Source organism: Peromyscus maniculatus, chromosome 4 (genome assembly GCF_049852395.1).
Source record: "Peromyscus maniculatus bairdii isolate BWxNUB_F1_BW_parent chromosome 4, HU_Pman_BW_mat_3.1, whole genome shotgun sequence".
In the NCBI taxonomy this organism is placed as follows: Eukaryota; Metazoa; Chordata; class Mammalia; order Rodentia; family Cricetidae; genus Peromyscus; species Peromyscus maniculatus.
This window is the reverse complement of record NC_134855.1, coordinates 1,937,361-1,960,499: the sequence shown is the minus strand read 5'-3', so window position 1 is coordinate 1,960,499 and position 23,139 is coordinate 1,937,361. Positions and strand designations below refer to the sequence as shown.

The following is a 23,139-nucleotide window of genomic DNA, read 5'->3' as shown; positions in this document are numbered from 1 at the left end:
AGAATATGGCATCTGACTACCTTAGCCAGTGAAACCAGGACAGAGAACCAGATATGTACTATCTGCTGCCTGGTAGAAGCAGCTCTTACCACTAAGTATTCTTGCCAAGAAAATGAACTTGAATCTCATCAAGTCACTCATTCTAATTAACAAGTTAGAGTAAATATAAAAGATAGGGGAATATATTAAATAAATCATGAGGATGCAATGGAAATTACATAGAACCAACAATCAATTTCTTTAAGAAATAAATTGCAGAGTCATGCATGGTGGCACATGCCTTTAATCCCAGCACTTGGGAGGCAGAGGCAGGCAGATCTCTGTGAGCTTGAGTCCAGCCTTGTCTACATAGTGAGTTCCAGAACAGCCAGGGCTATATAGAGAGACCCTGTCTCCAAAAAGAAAAAAAAAAGAAAAAAATTTGCAAAAAGTAAAAACAGAGATTTATGAGATACACAACCAGATACAGTGTATAACAGTGTATTCAAACAAATTTTAAGATGGGGGAGGGGCAAGATGGCATAGTAAATAAAGATGCTTGCCACTTGAACAAGCTTGAGCACTGAGTTCCATCTCTAGAACCCACATAAGCAAGGAAAGAACCAACTCCACAAAAGTATCCTCTGACCTCCACACATACACCATATAAACCATGGTGAACCCACACATCATACACTAATAATAAATAAAACTTAAACATTTTTATAAGCAAAAAAAACCCATGAAATTATGAATAGATATGTAATAATACTAAAAAAGTCTTGTAAATTTTTTAGGTGTGGCATTATTGCTTTAAAAGATCTTTCAGCTCTTTCAGTGACAGGGAAATATTTACAAATGAAATATGTCATTTGGAATTTGATTCAGAGTAATCTAGGTGGAAGAGGGAGTTACAAACCATTACCCACAAATGAAACTAAAGCCATAATTTAATGGGTTGAAAGTGAGGGATGAGAGTGATTTGGGAGCTTACTAAGTTGCTCTATTTTTACAGATGTTTATTTTCCAATATAAAATCATTTTAAAAGTCTAAGCACCATGGAAAATGACTGAACAGTGATACAAGCTTTAAAAAAGTATAAATTATTCATGTCTGGGGTTCACAATCGCCTGTCACATCTACCTAAAATCTCTCCGAAATTCACCCCTTTTCTTTCCACTGCCAAAACCTCAGATCAGGCCTTCACCTCCTACAGCACAAACTACTGTGTAGTTCCACAATCCATCAGCCTTCCTTTTCCCCACACATTCTTGTCAATAAAAACTAAGCAACACACCTGACATGTATCCACCTATAAACTAATGGTTCATTGCTATACTAATAAATTAGAAAATACAGAAGTTCTGAAAGTTGTCATTAAAATAATCTTAAGCTTTTGCAGGGCAAAAGACACAGTCAATAAGACAAAAAGACAGCCAACAGAATGGGAAAAGATCTTCACCAACCCCACATCTGACAGAGGATTGATCTCCACAATATATAAAGAACTCAAGAAACTAGACATCAAAATACTGAACAGTCCAATTAAAAAGGGGCTAAAGAGCTAAACAGAGAATTCACAAAACAAGAACTACAAATGGCTGAAAGACATTTAAAGAAATGCTCAACATCCTTAATCATCAGAGAAATGCAAATCAAAACGACTCTGAGATACCACCTTACACCTGTTAGAATGGCTACGATCAAAAACACCAATGACAACCAATGTTGGAGAGGATGTGGAGCAAAGGGAACACTCCTCCACTGTTGGTGGGAATGTAAACTTGTACAACCACTGTGGAAATCAGTATGGCGGTTTCTCAGAAAATTAGGAATCGAACTACCTCAAGACCCAGTCATCCCACTCTTGGGCATATACCCAAGGAATGCTGATTCATACCATAAAGATACATGCTCAGCTATGTTCATAGCAGCACTATTTGTAATAGCCAGAACCTGGAAACAACCTAGATGCCCGTCAACGGAAGAATGGATGAAAAAAATGTGGTACATATACACAATGGAGTACTACTCAGCAGAGAAAAACAATGAAAGCATGCAATTTGCAGGCAAATGGATGGAACTAGAAAAAAATCATCCTGAGTGAGGTAACCCAAACCCAGAGAGACAGTCTTGGTATGTACTCACTCATAGGTGGATTCTAGATATAAAATAAAGAACAATCAGACCACAACCCATAGAACCATAGAGGCTATATATATAGCATGGAGGTCCCTAGGACTACTGTGGCTTATAATAAATTTCGGTTTTACTCAATTATTGAAAAAAAAATAGCCAAATGAATGGAAACACATGAACTATGAACCAAAGGTTGAGGGGCCCCCAGCTGGATCAGGCCCTCTGAATAGGTGAGACAGTTGATTGGCTTGATCAGTTTGGGAGGCAACTAGGCAGTGGGACCAAGTCCTGTGCTCATTGCATGAGTTGGCTGTTTGAAACCTGGAGCTTATGCAGGGACACTTGGCTCAGTCTGGGAGGAAGGGACTGGACCTGCCTGGACTGAGTCTACCAGGTTGATCGCAGTCCTTGGGGGAAGACTTGTCCTGGAGGAGGTGGGAATGGGGGGTAGACTGGGGGTAAAGGAAGCGGGTGGGAGGGGGAGAATAGGGGAACCCATGGCTGGTATGTAGAACTGAATGGTATTGTAAAATAATATATATATATATATATATATATATATATATATATATATATAGTTAGTGAAAAAATTAAAATAAATAACAGTACCTAAAAATAAATAAATAAATAAATAATCTTAAGGTCTAATACATTTTCCTCGTGTTCCAATAGATCACCTTGCACAACCCAGAAATGCTACTGCTTGGCTACTGCTATCTAACCTGCTGCTCTGCTGCTGGTAGTCTACCTAAAAGCCCCAGTGAGACCGTATTACAACTCTCCAATGGCACAAGCCTATTCTTTTTTCAAGTGCACATCCTGTAATCTGTGTCCGTGACCGTGTGTGTGTGTGTGTGTGTGTGTGTGTGTGAGAGAGAGAGAGAGAGAGAGAGAGAGAGAGAGAGAGAGAGAGAGAGAGAGAGAGAGAGACTGAGACTCCTGTATTTCAGCTACACTGTTTGGAATGCCCTTGCTCATGACAGCTGTTGATCTGTATTTAATAGAACCAACATACAAATTCTTGAAATGTCACATATCTTTTCAACAGGAACAAATACATTTTGAAGACAATTTTTCTTGCTTTTATTTGGAACATTCTTTTTTAAAAAAATCTGTTTTCAGCTGAGTGTGGCAGTGCAGCACTCAGGAGGCAGAGGCAGGTGGATCTCTGAGTTGGAGGCTGGCCTGGTCTACAAAATGAGTTCTAGGACAGCCATGAATATAGAGAAATCCTGTCTCAAAAAAACAAAAACAACAAAAATCTGGCTTCTTGTAAAATCTTAAATGCACTAATAAAAATATATTCTGAGAAATTTGTTGTTGGGCAGTTTTGTTATTTGAGCATCACAGATTATAGACTTCTATGGGACTATCAATCGTGTATCCATCGTGTCCTTATATGGCACATGACTATACTTGGAATAAATAGGTATGAATTCAGTAAGAATAAAGGAGATCAACTTTGTTTTGTTTGTTTCTTCCTTATTTATCTTTCCATGTCCCAACAAAGTCCTCCTAAGCAAAAAAGGTATTGCAAATCCAGGGATTAGTTCTCAGAGGGCCATGAAAAAAAGGTTAACCTTTGAAACTGCAACCAGCATTCCAGCCTGAATAAAAACATTTATTTACCTTCCCTTTTTCAACCTTTCTGTCATACCACACTCTCCAAAACTGACTTCAAAGGCTAAGACTAGAAGCATAGAGTAGCACAAGCACATTGTTCAGAAAATTCATGAAAATTCAACAGGCTGGCCCAGGGCTCCTGTAACAGAAAACCCAATATCTAAGAAGGCTTTCTCCCACCATTCTAGGTCCTTCTACAGTCTACTGGGGCTGTGATGGAGGCACTATGCTGGAAAGGGAAGACATACAAAGAAAAGTCACATCTCAACCCCTGATGCCATCACAAAGCAGGGTCCAGGCTGTTCGGCTGTAAGTCACGAGAAGCAGCAAGTCTGCCTTGCACTTGGTAATGGGATCCCTTATAGAGCAGTCCAAAAACAGACCAGAGCAGAGCTATATATATGAAGCAAAACTGCCCACCCATGCTCATTCAAGCAGCCTCACTCCACTCAGTGGGACACACATACACAAAGAAACATTAAAGTAGGCATGGCCTAGGTAGGAAGAAGAGGTTCAGTGGGAGAAGAAAAAGCCGTGGTGAGAAATATGATCAAAATACATCATGTACATGTATGAAATCTTTACAAAATGTAATTTTTAAAAGAAGCAAGGCTGCTTCTCTGTACTTGACAACAATGAGATAAGCTATGTCCATTTGCAAGCCACAGGCTTCCATTTATTCTTCGAGAACCTCCTTTTTCTAAGTCTCCCCTTTCTTTCAGTTCAAGCCTCAACCTCTTCTGAGAAGCCTATCCTACTTTGATTCTAAGTTTCCTACCAATTTCATTTGTACTAAATCAGAGCCACATGGAGATACCAATTTATATCAAGTGGCACAACTGCTTTGGAAAATTATTTTAAGAGTCATCAAATAAGATCTAGCAATTCTACTTAGGTATATATACTCGAGAGATAAAGCACATGCTCACACTAAATGTTCCTTTTTATTTTTTTAATTTAATCCTAGCATGATTGGACACTGGACAGCCTGGGAATTGAACTTGGTTCCTCTGGAATGTCAGTCAGTGCTCTTAACCACTGAGCCATCTCTCTTCTCTACACTAAATGTTCATAATAACATTTTAATAGTGAAAAAGTAGAAACAACCCAAATATCTAACAACTGATGAACGAAGGAGTAAAATGTGGTATATGTAGACAAATACTACCCACATGAAAATGCATGACTCACAAATACTATAACATAATCCTTGAAACCATTATGCAAAGGAACAGTAGCTAGACACACAAAGGGTTATATATTGTTTCATATATATGAAATGCCCAGAATAGGTAAATCTATAGTAACTGAAATTAGATTGGTGACTGCCTCCAGTCAGAAAAGTTTGGGAGAATAGGGAGTGATTGCTAACAGTTTCTTTATAGGGTAACAAAATGCTCCAGAAATAGACCATGGTGGTCACTCATGACTCTGTAGACATGCCATTTACTTTAAAAGATTTTATAAGACCAGGGGTGGTGCTGCACACTTTTAATTCCAGCACTTAGGATGCAGATGCACATGGACCTCTGTGAGTTCAAGGCCAGCCTGATAAACAGAGTTGCACACCAGCCACGAGTACATAGAGAGACCCTGTCTCAAAAATAAATGTTATAGTATATGAATTCCACTTTAAGAAAGCAGTTTTGAGATTCCCAAGACCTAGAAGTCCCAGTTTAAGCATACTCTAGCGCTAACTAACCTCACCTGAATCCTTTTTCACATCATCAGTTCCTAATATCTTCCCCAGGGTTCTCTTGCTTTGCCCTCTGCTTGAAATAGTCTTTCCCAAACTTGACATGACTAATACCTCTTTATCCTTCAATTCTGAGTTCAAACATCTCTACAGTGAAGCCAGCCGCCACCACTCTATCCAAAACAGGATAGCCACTCGGTATCATCTTCTCTTCAGCATCTCGATTGCTTTATAACACATCCACATTACTTTATGTGAATTAAACAATTTATCTATCAGGCCCATCAGACTGTTAGTACCACAAAAATAAGAACCATCTACTATCCCCACTATAATCCCTGATGTCTAACACAGTTCCTCACATCTAAGTAATATTTTTATTTCCCTAATAGGCCTGTCTTCATACATATTACTCCCTTGGTTAATATTACCACTGGCAATAGCACCATCACCACCCTTACCCCTTTAGGGCTCTTATTCATCTTGCAACTAAAACATTCTCTCCCTAAAGCCTTCTCTTGACACTCCCTCCCAGCCCCAGGGTAGCCAGTCTCACCTTCACGCCATCACCTGGCATTACTGGCAGCCCTGCCACCACAGCAATTATACTGGATTATGCCTAGGTTTGGGGGGAGGGGCAGAGTGTTATTATTTTGTAGTTGTATCTACTACTTTAGAAAACTTCAGCACAAAAGAAAAACCTTCATTTTTGTACCCCTAGTACTCTGCATACTATCAGGCACAGTGCTACTATAATTGATAGCAGCTAACATTTATTAAATCCTTAATGTGTGCTTGACACTTGTTTCTGTAGTAAGAGGGTAACTGAATTAATGGATTCCTCCAATACCAACCTCAAGGAGGTCAGTCCAATGGGGACAGCAGAATAGCATATGGACTAATGCAGACACCACCACAGGGCCAAAGTTGTTGGCCTATCCCATTCCTATGCCTTCAAATCTTAAAGTATGCTTTTCTCAGAGTCCATTAATGTCAGGACTCTTCGAACTCACTTAAAATACTTCCTTCCATTACTTACAACCCACTTTCTGGACTTGGTGCCTGGAAGCAATTTCTAGGATGTCACCACAAGCAATATTAAACTGCCTCATGGTTTCCTACTGTGCATCAGCATTATCAGTTAAACTGCCCCATATTAACCACATTCCAGTCCACTGGGATCACTCAAACACTAAATAAGATTTAAACATACCTGTCCAAGAATGTCACTTACCCTGTTCCTTTTATGCCTCTAGGAAATACCTGCTTGGGCTGAGAATTTAGGTCTCAAGTAAACTACCTGAATACTGGTGAGTTCTTTCTTTTGTCACTTAGATATTTGGTTTTATACAAGACACTGTGCCATTATTAAAATGAACACAGACTAAACAAACTCATTAGTAAAGATAACATTCTCCCCCAGACCAGGACAATTTGGCTTAGACTTATTGAATACAAAAACTTTTGAACAGCAAACTGCTCTTCTGAATTCTATGTACATTTCAATTTGAGAACCTAATGTCTTAATTTAGTATCTTAATTCAGACCCTATTTATGATAAATTCTTCCTAAACAATCATGTTTGATACAAGGAACTGAAAAACAAATCTGATAGTCCTTGCTCTCAAGAAGTTTGTGCCCCACTTAATATAAGCCAATTGAGGAACAAGACTTGGCACTGCCATTCTAATGAACAAGTAGTTGCAGAAACACAGAGAGGCACCTGACCTGACCTAGATGGGGGTGCAGACAATTTGAAGGAACTAGCATCTGATCTTAAGCCTATGGACTCCCACTCTCTCATGTAAAAACAATAGTTAATAAACAGCAACAGTGAAGAGTTGTAAGGGTTTTATAAAATGATTCACATTAAACATTACCATGGTGCCTGACACAGACTGCTTCAGCAGCCTCAGGTTGCCAAGTCTCAACAAGCAGTAAATCACCTCCTGGACCCAATAACACACCTGCTTTATCACTAATCATACAGACACCAGCTTCATAATTACAGACAGTATCATTTTTCTAATCAACTTTTATTTTTATTTTATTGTGACATTATTAAGTCTTGCTCTCCATATGAACATCAAAACTGTGTTTTCTATTACCTGGAACATACATTTCTTTGACATTTCTGGCATAAAATACATCTCTGACATTCTTAACTATTTGATAAGATGTAAAACAACCACTAAGTTCTTAATATGGGCCTGGTTTAAAAAAAAAAAAAAAAAAAACCTTGTGCTTACTGTTCATAATGATCCTGCAGGTCCCTTCCTTCTACCCTAGGAAAATCCAGATTCACCGATACACTGTTTCATAGTCAGCATAAAAAAGAGCTGGAATTTGAACCCAGATCTGATGCTCACTGTCCTTGTAATGGCACAAGGCATTAGAGACAAACAAAAGAAAATACAGATTTCTTGGGGAAGTCTAGAGATTGCTCAGTCTGCCCCCACTCACCTACCCATCTACTTACTCAATAGGGTCTGAACACTTAGCTTCCACCTCAACCAGGTGAATACTTTGTTCTGCCTGACAGAACAGCCAATAGCAACCAAAGCTATTTTCTCCAATGACAAGGGTGGTACCCAAACTGATTGTTCTCCCACCACTTGTCCATCCATACTCCTAACTATGGACAGAAATCACACAATCAATACTCACTATAAATCACAACGACTTTTCCTAACTTCTCTTTTCATACTCTTTCAGACTCACCACGGGTTAACATATTTCCCAGGCCCCCTTTTTTTTCTGTTAACCACTCAGCAGTCAAGTTTGAAGATCAATAAGGCCATTCTTCATACTAATTTCACACTTAGTGCAGTTTCATGCGCCTTGGTAAATTCCCTTGCTCAAGTGCTCAGATATTACAGTCATGTGTTCCACAAAACATACTTAAGAAACATCTTTGTCAACCTGCTACTGTCAAGAGTATGAGCAGATGACAGCTAGTCAACTGAACTTCTGCTTGTTCTATTTGAATGTTCACTCAAACACTTGATGCCTCCAGTTGGGCAAGTCTCTGAACTCTATGGAACAAGAAAGTAAACATCCTCGCACTTTCTCTGCAGCTCTGAGGTGACTTTAAGAAAGTTTCTGCGAGCTATTGACATCCAAGTTTATAGCTCTTACAGCTGAACTTAGCTTGGAGTGCCTTTTAATGCCAACAGTTCACAGACTACATCATTTTCCCTCCCCAGATTCTCAGACTCCTGCTTGGGTTATGTTCTAACCCCTCCTCCCTTTTCTATAAAAATAAAAGTCACCTTATACCTCCACATTCACTTTCTAAGCAAACTTTTCTAATTTCATTCAGCAGGTATCACAGAGCTTCTTTAACACATACTAGACATCTTTTGTAAATGAGAAACCTAACTGCTAGAGAATGAGCTGCTGGGCAAGGGTCACACTTGCATGTGCATCACCTGGACATGAGAAACAATGTTTGAAAAATTACTAGATTTTGCCCTTGAGGCCCTTCCTCTTTCAAACTTCCCTAGTACAATTCTCAAAATGCTGAAATAAACACATTCAACCGACTTTCCTATAAGAGGTTTATGGTGTCTTGTGAATGCTGTTTTCCCGAAAAGCCTATGCTGTAAACTTTCTTTGTAAATGTCCCTAAGCAATTCTATTAGTCATAGAGAAAAAGTGAACATTTGCTAATGATTAGAGAGATAAAGCATCTGGGGCTGGGGGAGGGAGTGGCCAGAAGAGGTCTTGGCTGTGAGGAGAGATAGTCCAAAGCAACACACCCAAATTGGACCACATAAAAATTGCACTTTCCAAAGTCAACTTGTAAGTCTAGGAGGAGGACAACAATGTTTCCGTGGGTTCTGAAGTTACAAGTATCAACAATTTCACCAGAAAAGGAAGACTCAACCAGGGACTCCAAGTGAATAAAGGAGTGAAGGAATGTGCCAGATTGGATTACAAAACCTTTTCAAAATCAGGTGCTCAGTTACAACCCAAAGGTATCTTCCTTCACAGCCTTTGGCCCTTGTGTGGAGACTGAGATGAGAGAGAGAAGGAGCAAGGCAAAGGGCCTTCTCTGCAGGCCATCAAGCCCTCAAATCTACCAGAGCCCCCACCCCACCCCACCCCCCGCCCCAAGAACCTCACACCACTTCTGTAATGGCTACAGGCCTCAAGCAGTCAGACTTCAACCTCTCAGGACCTGCCAACTCTCGGGGTCGCCACAAACACGCACATGTGGGGACTTGCTTCCGGAGACCTCCCCACTCTCTGCAGCCGTGTGACCGTTTTCTGAGGTTCGGTTCGTCCCGCGGAGGGAGCTACCTCGTCATGTCAGCGGTTCCCGCTCTCAGGTGAGGAGAGGACGTCTGATCACCCGCGCCCCTCCACCGCGCACGCACCCCGTTCCCGAGCCTCCCGCATCGCCATGGCAACCGTCCCCCTCCCCGCTTGACGCCTCCACGCGGGGCGCCCCTCGGGTCAGGGCAACAAGTCCCCCAGCGCGGCCCGCGGCCTGCAGCTCCAGCCCGGCCTCGCCTCCCCTGCGCCCGGCCCGGCCCGGCTCCGCCCGGCCGCACTCACTTGATCCTGGAGCCCATGGTCCCGGGGCCTCCTCATGGACCCGCGGGCCCCGCTCGGCGCTGCGCTGCCCGCCCGCCCGCGGCCGACCGGCCTCCCTCCGGCGCTCTCCCCGCCCTTTCCTCCTCTCCCTCAGGCTGGGGCCCGCCCGCTCGAGGACAGCTCCCTCGCCGCCGCCTCCCGAGGTTAAAGTAGTCGCTCCTGCCGGGCGAACGCCATGGTCGCGTACCGGGTGCGCGCCGCCCCCTCCGTCTCTCACACCGCCGCCCCCTCCCGCCCGCGCAGCCGGCCGCGGGGCCTGCTGGGAAGTGTAGTCCGTTCGCGTGAGGCGGGCCTGGGGGCTAGAAGCGCACAGCCAGACACTCATCTACCTGCGAGAGGCCTGAGGCTTCGCTGAGAAGAAAACTAGAGACTTCTGTCCCACTGCTCTCCGTCAGAATTCACCCAAAGCGCCCTGAAGAAACTTCCATCGTGACCCCTGAGGCCACTGACGCAGCCTTCGTTCACGCCCCTGTGGATCCCTTTGACAGGCCAAAACTTGGGGTGTCTCAATTTAAAGGAAGCATTTGTCCTCCCCTCACATATGCTTTAACTCAGTAACCCACAGTGACTCCGCTTTCACTGAGTCAGGCTTCGGGTTCTTGGCTCCTGAATTTGAAGAACGAAGTTCATGGACCATGGAGTAAAGTTTAGCTTAAAAGAGTTTTTAAAACATCCATAGGTAGGAGCTTGAAAGAAAACAGAGCCTGCCCATCCCAGGAAACGAGGTACCAACTAGCCTCATGCCAGCAGCTGGGGATGAGGTAGAGGTGTCTCCACTCAGTTCCCAAGTCTTGTCCTCACCTGTAACTTCTGGACAAAGGTAAGAGATAACAAGCAGCCAGAACTCTTCTGGTATTCCTGGCCTCCAGCAAGGACACTCTAGGAACTGACACAGTGTTGCCTCCTCAGACCCAATGCCTTCCAGACAGATCTCTGTCACACCGTCTACTTCGTGCCCTAGTTTCCTCTTATCCTTTCCTGTTAAGACTGGTAACTCATACCCACAGGAAAGTTACCTAGAAAGATTATAGGACTTGTGATGATTAATATTTTCAACTTGACAGAATCTAGAAGCATATTTTGAGAATTCCTTCCCTGGGATATGAAAACAATGTGTACCCTCTCCTTATAAGGCCCCAATAACAAACCAGCATGTAAGTCCACCAAAGTTCAACCTGAGGAACCAATGAGTTTATTGGACTTATAAAGCATGAGTGAGGGTTTCTAACAGGAGTAAGCTGCACTAGAAAGTGTCCACCCTAGCATGAATGGTAGCGTTTTCATAGACATATAATTTTCTTTAGATAACCTCCTATAATCTACTACAATCTGTGTACTCTAATACCAGCCCCCACCCCCAGGCACAGAGGAGTGTGCAATCAGAGTAGATTGCATACAAATGGCTGGGAGGAGCAGGTGGATTCTCTGGTGTGGGGCCAATGGTCCTCCCCAACCCTCCTTCTCTGAAGAACTGTTAACTAACAGACTTACTCTTGACAACTTTCTGCAAGCAGGCATAGCTGATACAAAAATGAGGCTATTGTGCTGGGAGAATCAGGTTCTACAACCAATCTGCTAAGTAAAAAAAGTTCTGGGACTATCTATGAGGAAGTTTCTCGATCAGTTTAATTCAGGAGGGTGGTCCTATTCCATGGGTTGCATTAAGAGAGAAGAGGGAACTGCCAGGCAGCATTCCTGGCTCTGCTTCCTGACTGGATTCTTTGTGACCAGCTGCCTCCCTCTCCTGCTGCTGTGCCCTCCCCACATGTCATACTGTACCCTCAATCTGTGAGTTAAATTAAACCTTTCCTAAATTGTTGGCAGTTTGGGGATTTTGTTTGTTTTGTTTTAAGACAGGGTCTCACGATCCAGCCCTGTTGGCCAGGAACGCAGAGATATGCCTGCCTCTGTTTCCTGAGTGCTGGGCTTTTAAATTGCTCTTGTCAGGTGCTTCATCAGAAGAAAAGCAACTAATACAGGACCTGTGGGGTGGCTCTGCAAGGGCCCCTGCTTCCTTTATTGGTCATTATGAGGGCTCCAGTACTGAAATTTTCTCTGATCACAACTGTCCCTGTCAGCAATTAACAAAATGGAAACTATTTGAAAGCCAGGATCATTAACCTACTACCTGTCCCTGCCGAACCCCTCCCCCTGAGACACTCACTTTCATAAACCCCAGTTTCATGGCCTCTAGGCCTGGAGGGCCCACAAAGGAAGCAATAATGACAGATCCGTTTAGTGAGGGTGTGAGCATGCCCTTTATGAAAATTAGGCACAATATTCCCTAGGACGGGTTCATGCCAATCCTCATGATGCTCCTGGGAATTTGCCCTCCCCATTTGCAAAGAGGAAACTGAGGCATATTCACCAGGTGATACATTAACAACTAGTGAAGCCAAGATCAACAACAGTGCTGAGTGATTCCAGACACATGTCAGATCTAGTCATTCTTGAGGGTGGCACTTTCGGACACAAGTCAGAAGATGCCATAAACTCACAGAGTCCCTTTTGATACTGTGCTTTTTCTTTCTCTTCCTTGCCTCCTTCAGTTTTCTCTTCTGAAATGCCATTCACCCCTTCTACAATTTTAACCTTTATAAATGCATACAAATGTCTCCCTACTCTCCACTCATCTCATAGTCACTAGTAACATCCTAGGCTCCCAGCCAGGAAGAGAGTAAAGAAAACACAATGTAGAAAAACTCCTTCTTTGGGAGTACCTCCGGTTAAAAATAAGATCTCCCTTTTGTCTGTGCCTTGAGGTTGTTGAAAGGCAAAGGGTGAGCTTTTTTGAATTAAAAAAAAATGAAATATCCAAACTGCCATTTTGAAATCAAAGTCTTTGCATCCAGACACCAACACCTACTAAACACCCCCAGGAGCAGTGTTCTGCTAGACAGGCAGCAGTTCCCTGTGTTTATTCACCTTGTTTTCTATGAAACCTCTCCAAGGAGCAGTTGTTATCAAGATCTTCTCTGGAATGAGCAGTCAGTTCAAAAGCTCTGTGCAGGGGACTATAAATAAAACAAAGTTATCTGGTGGAGGGCAAAAGTTGGCTGCTTTTCAAAGAAGGTTGTAGCCATCCTGGCCACAAAAATGTCTGAGTGCCTACTGGGTGGTTGTGTGTGTATATGTGTGTGTTGTGTGTTGGAAGGGGAGGCAAAAGGTAGGGCTTATGTATTTGCCCAGGTGGCCTCTAGACAGCAGGGTGGTCTAGGGAAAGAACACAGAGTGGGAGTTGGGAGTCTGGCCTGTAGTACTGTTTGCAACATTGTAAATTTAAGCAAATAATTGGCCAATCGTCTGTTTCCACTTCCTCCTCTGTAAAATGGGTAGAAAGGATGAAGTGGTGCTCAAATCATAAGACAAGATGTGATGCAGGAGCCGACAGTGCAGGAACCTGAACCAAGCTACCTTGACTCCAATCTCACTTCTGCCTCTTACAACATATGTAAACTTGGACTAGTTTTATCTAATCTCTCAATATCTTGGTTCTTTGTAAAACGAGGGTGATAATATCCTATAGTAAGTGAAGATGAGAAATAAATTAGTGACAATGAAGTATAAAGTGACTAGCATGTAGTAAGCACTCAAACAGTATTGGCAACTAGTATGTACAAAACTCTAAGCACAGTTTAATGTTTATTTCACTTGTTAGTTTGATTATTTTCATTGCTGGGAAATAAACTCATGGCCTTGTGCTTGTAAGCACTCTGTTCCCACGTTCTACCCCTAGCCCTGACATTCATTATTAATAATAATAAGCATAATAAGGGTTGGGAGGATAGTTCAGTTAGTAAACTGCTTGCTTTGCAAGCATGAGGACCTAAGTGTGATCTGCAGAATCCATGTTTTTAAAAAACAAACAAACTAACTAAATGTCAGGCATGTACAGTAATGTGCCTGTAATCCCAGTGCTGGGGAGAAACACTTGTCCATTCCCTTAAGCTGGATATGTTCTAGGCCATTAGAGACCTTGTCTCAAGGAAAAGGTGGATTATGCCTAAGGATTGACTGTTGTTGATTGTTTCTTACTCTTTTGGGGGGCCTGCCACCCAGCACCCAGATAAATCACAGATGGAAGCTTATTCTTAATTATAAATTCCTAACCTTTAGCTTGGCTTGTTTCTTGCAAGCTTTTCTTAACTTATCCCATCTACCGTTTGCCTCTGGGCTTTTCTTATTTCTGTAATCTTACTTTCACTCTTACTCCACGTCTGGCTGTGTAGCTGGGTGCCTGGCCCCTGATGTCCTTCTCCTTCTCTGGCTCCTAGATCTCTCCTCCGAGATTTCGTCTTCTATATATTTTCTTTGCCTGCCAGCCCCTCCAATCCCTTCTCCTGCCTTGCTATTGGCCATTCAGCTCTTTACTAGACCATCAGGTGTTTTAGACAGGCACAGTAACACAGCTTCACAGAGTTAAACAAATGCAACATGAACAAAAGTAATACACCTTAAAGTACTATTCCTCAACAAATCACACCTGAGGTTGCCCTCTACCTACCTACCTACACACACACACACACACACACACACACACACACACACACACACACACACCTGCATACACACAAATATGTACACATGCTCACACACACAGAAACATAATAGTTCTGTACTTGGGTTCAGGATCCCAGAATTCCTAACCCTCCTTTACTATTTATATTCTGTTAGTTTCAATTCAACTGTAAAGGATAAAAATCAGAAATAACAGTAACTGAAACAAAAATAGAAACTTATTTCTCTTTCATGTAAGGACTGGAGATGAATATTATAGAGATAAGGTAACAATTCCAAATCATCAGAGCTCTAGGATTCCATCTTGCTGGTCTCTTTCTTATTCTTTTTTTTAAAATAATTGATGTATTCCTATTTTATGTGTATTGGTGTTTTGCCTGTGTGTATGTCTGTGTGAGGGTTCCCTGGAACTGGAGTTACAGACAGTTGTGAGCTGCCATGTGGGTGCTGGGGACTGAACCCAGGTCCTCTGGAAGAGCAGTCAGTGCTCTTAACCGCTAAGCCATCTCTCCAGCCCCTCTCTTTCTTATTCTACAAACACATCTTCCACTTCATCATCCAGGCTGGCTACTTGAACTTGAGCTATCAACCTGCAACCCAGAAGGAAGAACCTATATACCCCGAACTCTGACCTACAAAGAACTTCCCAGTGCTCACAGCACTTCCATGTTTGTTCCTCAGCCCAGAACTTGATCATGAAACCTCATCTTACTGGGAAATATGGTCTTTATTCCAGATAGTCTTGTGCACAGCTGAAGGCAGGAATAACATTTCCAAGAAACAAGGAGAGGCAGATATTGCAAGATAACCAGTGTTAGCCATGTTTGATTTTGTGACCTTGGACAAGACTTTGACCTTCTCCAGTCTGTATCCTCACACTCAAAGCAAAAGAATCAGGCCAGTCTCTTCCCAAAGTAATTTCCATTTCTGAAATTCTATAATTCAGTGTCTCTTTTTTTCTATAATTCTTTTATCTAATGTCATTCAAATAAAATGAGATCTCCCTGCCAAGTACATGGCATAATCAATGGTTAGAATTAAAATCCTCCAGTGAGAAGAGGATTGGAAACATTGCCACCCAGACTGTTGTTAAAATGGGCTAAGTGAATGGAACACATAAGAAGTCACAGCACTGTGTGATTCCTCCTGCACTGATGTTCTGATACACCGAAGTTTCTAAACTTGCCTCAAAGCACTGTTGCCTGCTTAGGACTTATGTAGCTGTGTTAGTAGAGGGCCTCCAAGCAGCTACCATGCATCCTAATTATACAGTATTAAATGGCAGAATAAATGTTCTGTGAGTCAGGGCTCTGTGATGTGTTGTTTCTAATAGGTTATTTTTTTCTGAAATCTGACGTAGTTAATGCATCATAATATATATGACTTTAAGTTGGGCATGGCTAACACCTGTAATTCCAGTACTTAAGCTGAAGCTAGAGAATTGCTGCAAGTCTGAGGCCAGCCTGGACTACAGACTGAGACTTCGTCTTGAAACACAAAACCATCATGTGGTGATATTTTATTTGTGCTCTAACAAATAAAGCTTGTCTGGGGATCAGAGGAAAAAGCCAGCCACTATATTAAGCACAGAGGTCAGGAAGTGGTAGCACACACCTTTAATCCTAGCATTCGGGAAGCAGAGATCCATTTGGATCTCTGTGAGTTCAAGGCTACACTGGGAACAGAGCCTTTAATCCCAGCACTAGTTAACCATAGAGGCCTGGAGGTCTGTACAGACAGACAGGAAATGATAGAGCTGGGCAGAAAGAGGAAGTGATGTAGCTGAGCAGAGAGAGGAAGTAAGATGGCAGGGCACAGAAAGGTATATAGGCATGACTATACAGGAAGTAGCTCTCTCTTGGGCTAAGGATTTCCTGGCAGTAAGAACTTTGTGGCTAGCTTGTTCTATCCCTCTGATCTTTCAGCTTTCACGAGTATCTGGCTCTGGGTTCTTTATCAATAAGACTATTTAGCAATTCGTGTTACACCATCACTTGAAAATGTTCACATCGGCTGAGTGGTGGTGGTGGTGGTGGTGGTGGTGGTGGTGGTGGTGGTGGTGCATGCCTTTAATCCCAGCACTGAGGAGGCAGAGGCAGGCAGATCTCTGTGAGTTCCAGAACAGGCTCCAAAGTTACACAGAGAAACCCAGTCTTGGGAGAAAAAAGAAAAAAGAAAATGTGCACATCAGTAGTTTTTAGGTTAATCTCATCACTACTACCTAATTCTGGAACTCTTTTTCCCCATCCACCCAAAGAAACCCCATCCCCACTAGCAGTCACTCCCCTCCCAATCTTGCAACCAAGAGTTTACATCCTGCCTCTATAGACTGCTCTATTCCAGATTCATTGTAGAGGTGGAATCATATGATGTTCGTCCTTTATGCCTTGCCTCTTGACTTCATGTAAGGTTTTCAAGGTCCATTTGTGTCATTGCATGGATGAGTAATTCTTTGTTGCCAAATCATGTCTTTTGGCTGGCTGTGCCACATTTTGTTGATCCACATTTTGTTGCTGGACATTTGGGTTGTTTTCTCTTTTTTGGGTATTATGGGTAATTAATGCTTCTGTGAACATTTGTGTACACAGTTTTGTGTGGACATATATTTTCAACTCTCCCGGGTGTTGGGGTTATATTCTGTAGAAAGAATCCACAGCTCATTAATAGGGGTGCTGCTCCCCTTCCCACAAAAGGAGCTTGTGATATGCAGAATCAAAGTTAAACAAGTTTCTTTTTTTAATTTATTTATTTTTATTTTATATGCATTGCTGTTTTGCTTGTGTGTGCGTCTGTGTGAAGGTGTCAGATCTTAGAATTACAGATATGTGTGAGCTACCATGTGGGTTTTGGGAATTGAACCTGTGTCCTCTAGAAGAGCAATCAGTGCTCTTAACTGCTGAACCATCTCTCCAGCCCCTTAAATGGGTTTCTTAATTTTAGAATTTCTTTGCCTTTCATGTTTAGCCAAATACACTGTGACTCTCCTAAAAGGGGAATGCAGACAGGGTATACCAATAGCTCAGGGAACAGGCTCAGGAATCAAGCAGACACAGGCTGTTAGTTGGTTGAACTTGGATAAAGTTGCTTCAATTCTCTGAACCTTGATTTCTTCTTTAACAAGGGGGTGTGATGCCCATCTTGTAAAGATGAAATAGTGGAAGATATGAACTTCTTGCTGTGTATTTGTTATTCAGTCAAGAGGAAAGTTATTCTACTAAATTTTCCAATTGATAAAGACAAGAACCACATCAGGTTTATCAATATATGAATCTCAACATTGAGTACCAATCTCAGCATGCATGCAGTGTCCAATAAATATTCATTAAATGTGTAAATAAATGGTTTCAAAGCCCTCATTTGAGACACTTCTCCTAATAACATCAAGTCATAGAACAAGGTTTAGAATTTCTTTTCCTTAAGTTTGAGCTTAGTGCTTACCCCAAAAGCCTAACCTAAGTTTGATCCCCCAGAATTCCTGGTGTAATGAAAACTGATTCCTGAGGGCTGGGGAGATGGCTCAGAGGTTAATAGCACTGGCTGCTCTTCCAGAGGACCCAGGTTCAATTCCCTGCACCCACATGGTAGCTCACAGCTGTTTGTAACTCCAGTTCTAGAGGATCTGGCACCTTCACACAGACATACATGCAAAACAATAATGCACATAAAAATAAATAAATCTTTTTTAAAAAGAAAATCGATTCCCAAAAGTAGTCCTCTGACTTTCACATACACACTGTGGCACACACACACACACACACAAAATCAAAATAATCAAGGACATGGGATATAGTTCAATAGATAGAGTGCTTGCCTAGTAAGTCAGAGACCCTAGATTTGATCTCTAATAAAATTGAGTGTCGTAGCACACACCTGTTCTACTATAACACATGAGACCCTGTTTCAAAATACCTACAGCCAAACTTGACAACTGAGTTGAATCCACCAGCCCCCCTACATGGTAGAAGCATAGCTGAAGGAGAGAACTGACTCCTGCAAGTTGTCTGCTGAAATCTACACATGCCTATCTCACACACACACACACACACACACACACACACACACACACACACACGAATTAATTAGTGCATTTGTTTATTCCTTTTATCCTTTTATAATTGTGGTAAAATATAGATACCATAAAATTGACTGACTTAACCATTTTTAATGTGCCATTCAGTAGATTTGGTGCTTTTGCATTGATGTAGACATCACTACCCCCATCTCCAGAAATGTGTCACCTCCCCAAACTGAAACTCTACCCACTAAACAAAATAATTCCACCTCCACTCACTTGCCTTCCTTCCTGAAGTCCCAGGTGACATTTTTCTATTCTGTCCCTTTATGAACTAGTCTTTTCTTCTGTAAGTTTAAGTAGGTGACTGATGTGTTTCACTTAACACAGTGTCTTCAAGGTTCATTTATCTTCAAGCACGTGTCAGCATGTTCTTTCTTAAAGCTCAATAAAATTTCATTATGTGCATGTATCACATTGTATTTATTCATGAATCAGTCCATGGACTCTGCTTTCAGTTGTTTTGGTTATATACCCAGAAGTGAAATGTCTGGATCATATGATAATTCTATTTTTAACTTTTTGAGGAAGTACCATACTGTTTCCCATAATAGCTGACTCAACCCTTAGTGCAACAAAGTTTGAATGCCTTCACATCCTCTCTAGTCCTTGTCATTTCTATGTTGCATGTGTGAAATAGAGGGAGTAAATTGGGTACCTCATTGTAGGCTCAATTTACACTTCTCTAACTACTAGTAACATTGAGTATCTTTTATGTATTTATTGGCCATTGTATATATATTTTCTTTGGAGAAATAAATGATTCAAATCCTTTGCTCATTTGTAAATAAGGTTGCTCTGGGTTGTTTTTGTCCTTTTCTTTTTCTGAGACAGAGTCTCAGGTCACCCAGGCTGACCTCAAACTCAGAGATCTGCCTGCCTTATGATTACCACCTTCCACCTCCCTAGTGCTAAGATCACAGGCATATGCAACCATGTGTGGTTTATGTGGTACGAGGGTCAAACCCAAGACTCAAGCATGCTACCATGCATATAATGGCAAGCACTCTACCAACTGTGCTACATCTCCAGTCTTTTCTTTTATGTTTGAGCTATAAGTGATTTTTTCTATATTATGAATATGAGCTTCTTATGAGATATATGGCTTGTAGGTATTTTCTCTCATTCTATGTTGACTTTTTAACAGGATCCTTTATTGAAAAAAAACTTTATTTTTAAAATTTTGATGTAGTACAATTTATTTTTTCTTTTCTTGTCTGTGCCTTTGTAATCATGTACAATAAATCATTGCCAAATCTAGTGTCATGGAGTTTCTCCTCTGTTTTCATCTGAGAATTGTGTTGTTTTAGATCTTACATTTAGGTCTTTTGTCATCATGAATAAATGTTTGTATCAAGTGTAAGGTGGTAACTATTTCTCTCTTTTCTTTTTTGCATTTATTTGTTTGGTGAGAGGGAAGTGGGAGGGGGGGTATGCATGTCAGCACATTTGTGGAGGTCAGAGAACACTTGTGGAAGTCAGTTCTCTCCTTCTACCATGTGGGTCCCAGGAATTCAGCTCAGGTCATCAGGCTTATATTAAGCACCTTCATCTACTGAGTCATTAACAGCCTGGGGTGGGGAACTTGGTCATTTATTTACTTATTTATTTACCTATTTATATTTAGACAAGGTCACTCTATCTAACTGTGACTATCCTAGAACTCATGATATAGATCAAGCTGGCCTCGAACTCACAATAGATCTGCCTGCCTCTGCCTTTCAGTGCAGGGATTAAAGGTGCCTTTACACCTAGCTGGTTTTTGGATCTCAGGTAGATCAGTCAAGCACAGTGTAGCAGAATCTTCACACTATTCTCTCCTTTATTACTGAGCAGTTGGAAAGAGGTAAGCCATTTTTGCAAGGTAGTATAGTTGACCATAATACATCAACAATGATAGGACTGGAGAACAGATGGCATCCTGGTCAGGACTTCTGGCCACATTAAAAAAAGAAAAAAAAGAAAAAAAAGAAAAGAAAAAGAGGAGGGGGCACTCAAACAACTTCCACTTGGCATTTAAAAGAAGGCAAATCTAGTGATGGCTTGTGCTTTTAATCTCAGCACACTAGAGACAGGCAGGCAGATCTGAGTTGAAGGCCAGCCTGATCCACACAATGAGACGAAAGAAAGAAAGAAAGAAAGAAAGAAAGAAAGAAAGAAAGAAAGAAAGAAAGAAAGAAAGAAAGAAAGAAAAAGAAAGAAAGAGAAAGGAAGGAAGGAAGGAAGGAAAAAGGAAGGAAGGAAGGAAGAAAGAAAGAAAGAAAGAAAGAAAGAAAGAAAGAAAGAAAGAAAGAAAGAAAGAAAGAAAGAAAGAAAAAGAAAGAAAGAAAGAGAAAGGAAGGAAGGAAGGAAGGAAAAAGGAAGGAAGGAAGGAAGAAAGAAAGAAAGAAAGAAAGAAAGAAAGAAAGAAAGAAAGAAAGAAAGAAAGAAAGAAAGAAAGAAAGAAAGAAAAAACCTTGGCCTAGTGGTAGGATCATTGGTAGAGTCTATGCTTAGCATATGTGAAGCTCTGCATTCAGTCCCGTGTGTGTGTGTGTGTGTGTGTGTGTGTGTGTGTGTGTGTGTGTGTGTGTGATATATAAGTATATATATATACATATATATATATACACATATGTATATATAGAGATATACATATACATATAGAGAGAATAAATAGCACATTATTTCCTGGCAGTGTTTTCAACTGCCTATTCATGGATTTAAACTGAGTGCTATTAGAGAAGCTAAGAGGTTGGGTTTTGGAGCCAGACTTCCTAGCTCTGTGTAGAATCTTGGAAAAACTGTTAAGCATTTTCTAACTCAGCTCTCTCATTTGTAAAGTGAGGACAACAGTACCTTCCTCAGTGGGTCACTATGAAAATTAAATATATTACTACATGTGAAGTAAATACATTAGCCTTGCATTAACTTAAGCATATATAGTGGCTATATATTCTCTTTTTAACAACCAATTTATGAGTAAAAATCAAATCTGAAAAAAGCCAGAGAGAGCTGGTCAACTGACAAAAACCATTCACTCACTTACCAGTTCCCTATGTACCAGGCCCTATGCTTTGTTCCCTGCAGAGGCCTATTCTTCTCCCAGCCTAGTCAGTCAGGAAATTACCCATGGCTTACTGTGTGTATGACACCTTATACTTGGTGCTGGGGAATGGATATTATAAGTTTTATGGATTAGACACAGCACAGGATCTGGCCCCTTTGACTATCCCCAATGACTCACATTGAACACCTTGTAAGAGGACCCCCGAGTTCTTGAGCTTGCTCCCTGCCTTGACCCTGGCCTTAGATCTCTGGGTTCTGCTGTTTCCTAATCTGCCATTCTTTCTTCCACATTGTGTTCCTGCAGCCCTAGGGTTGGATATATGTAGCTTTCCCAGCCAGACTTGACACTCCTCAACCTACTTTGGTGATTGATACACTTGTCAGGTGTTCTAGAATCCCCTGACTTAAAGCTGTTTCCATTTCTATCCAGTAACCCAATGATTTAGGCAAGACTTTTCCATCTTGTAACTGGTCATCTTCCATTTTGTAAATGGTCCATCCTAGGTTTTGTGTTCACCTGGATAGTTCAATGACCAGAGGATCTGCATTTAAACTTTTAAAGTCAAAACCACTCTGTTTGCATATGCAGCAAAAATTCAGTGGTCTTTTTGAGTCATCAACACACTAAAAGGCCCAGATATTCCTACTGTCTCTACCATTACAACACCAAATTGACACATACTGCTTCTGTGTGTGGTATGTGTGTTTGTGCTTGTATATGTATGTGTGTGTTCTAATGTGTGCATGTGGAGGCCAGAAATGGATGGCAGGTGTCTCCCTCAGTTGTCTCCACCTAACATGTTGAGACAGAGTTTCTCTTGACATGGAGCCCACCAACTCAGCTAGACTTACTGGCCAGCAAGCCCGAGGGATCCTCCTGTCTCCACCTTCCCAATGCTGGGATTATAGGTATTCACTGCAGTAGTTGGGTTTTTTTGGTTTGGGAAGGGGGTTGTTTTGTTTTGTTTTTTAACTCTTTGAGGGACTACTACCCAGCTCCCAAAAAAATACATGGAGACTTAGTCTTACTTATGAATGCCCGCCCGGCCTTAGCTTGGCTTGTTTGTAGCCAGATTTTCTAACTTAAATTATCCTGTTTCTCTTTACATTTTGCCTCTGGGCTTCTTACCTTTCTTTATTCTATATATCTTTCTTTCCTTACTCCATGCATGGCTGTGTGACTGGGTGACTGGCCCCTGGCATCCTCTTCTCCTTTTCTCTATTTTCCCCTTTCCTCTTGAGCCTAGATTTCTCCTATTTCTTCTCTTTGCCTACTTCTCTCTCCTGCCTAGCCATTGGATGTTCAGCTCTTTATTAGACCAATCAGGTGTTTTAGGCAGGCAAAGTAACACTGCTTTACAGAGTTAAACAAATGCAACATAAAAGAATGCAACACATCTTTGTATCATTAAACAAATATTCTACATCTTAAACTAATATTCCACAACACACTGCCATACC

At 41.5% G+C, this 23,139-nt stretch overlaps 1 protein-coding gene and 1 long non-coding RNA gene across 33 annotated transcripts in view; one reads left to right on the top strand and one right to left on the bottom strand.

The window, feature by feature from the left end:
• Nucleotides 1-10,332, bottom strand: part of Dennd1a (DENN domain containing 1A) — a 498,842-nt gene extending 488,510 nt beyond the window's left edge. For 9 of the 32 annotated variants that reach the window (XM_006992524.4, XM_076568456.1, XM_042274742.2 and 6 more), the window contains exon 1: nt 10,002-10,139. In XM_006992524.4, coding sequence (XP_006992586.1) covers nt 10,002-10,018 — 17 coding nt within the window. In that variant the 5' untranslated portion in view covers nt 10,019-10,139. Of the gene's footprint in view, nt 1-9,654; nt 9,839-10,001; nt 10,140-10,227 lie in introns of those variants that run through there. The other 23 variants (XM_006992526.4, XM_015986165.3, XM_015986162.3 and 20 more) reach the window with 12 other exon arrangements.
• LOC121828559 (uncharacterized) overlaps nt 10,236-23,139 on the top strand; it is a 53,631-nt gene continuing 40,727 nt past the window's right edge. The window contains exon 1 of the long non-coding RNA XR_013050278.1: nt 10,236-10,860. This is a non-coding gene — a long non-coding RNA (uncharacterized LOC121828559). The remainder of the gene's footprint in view (nt 10,861-23,139) is intronic.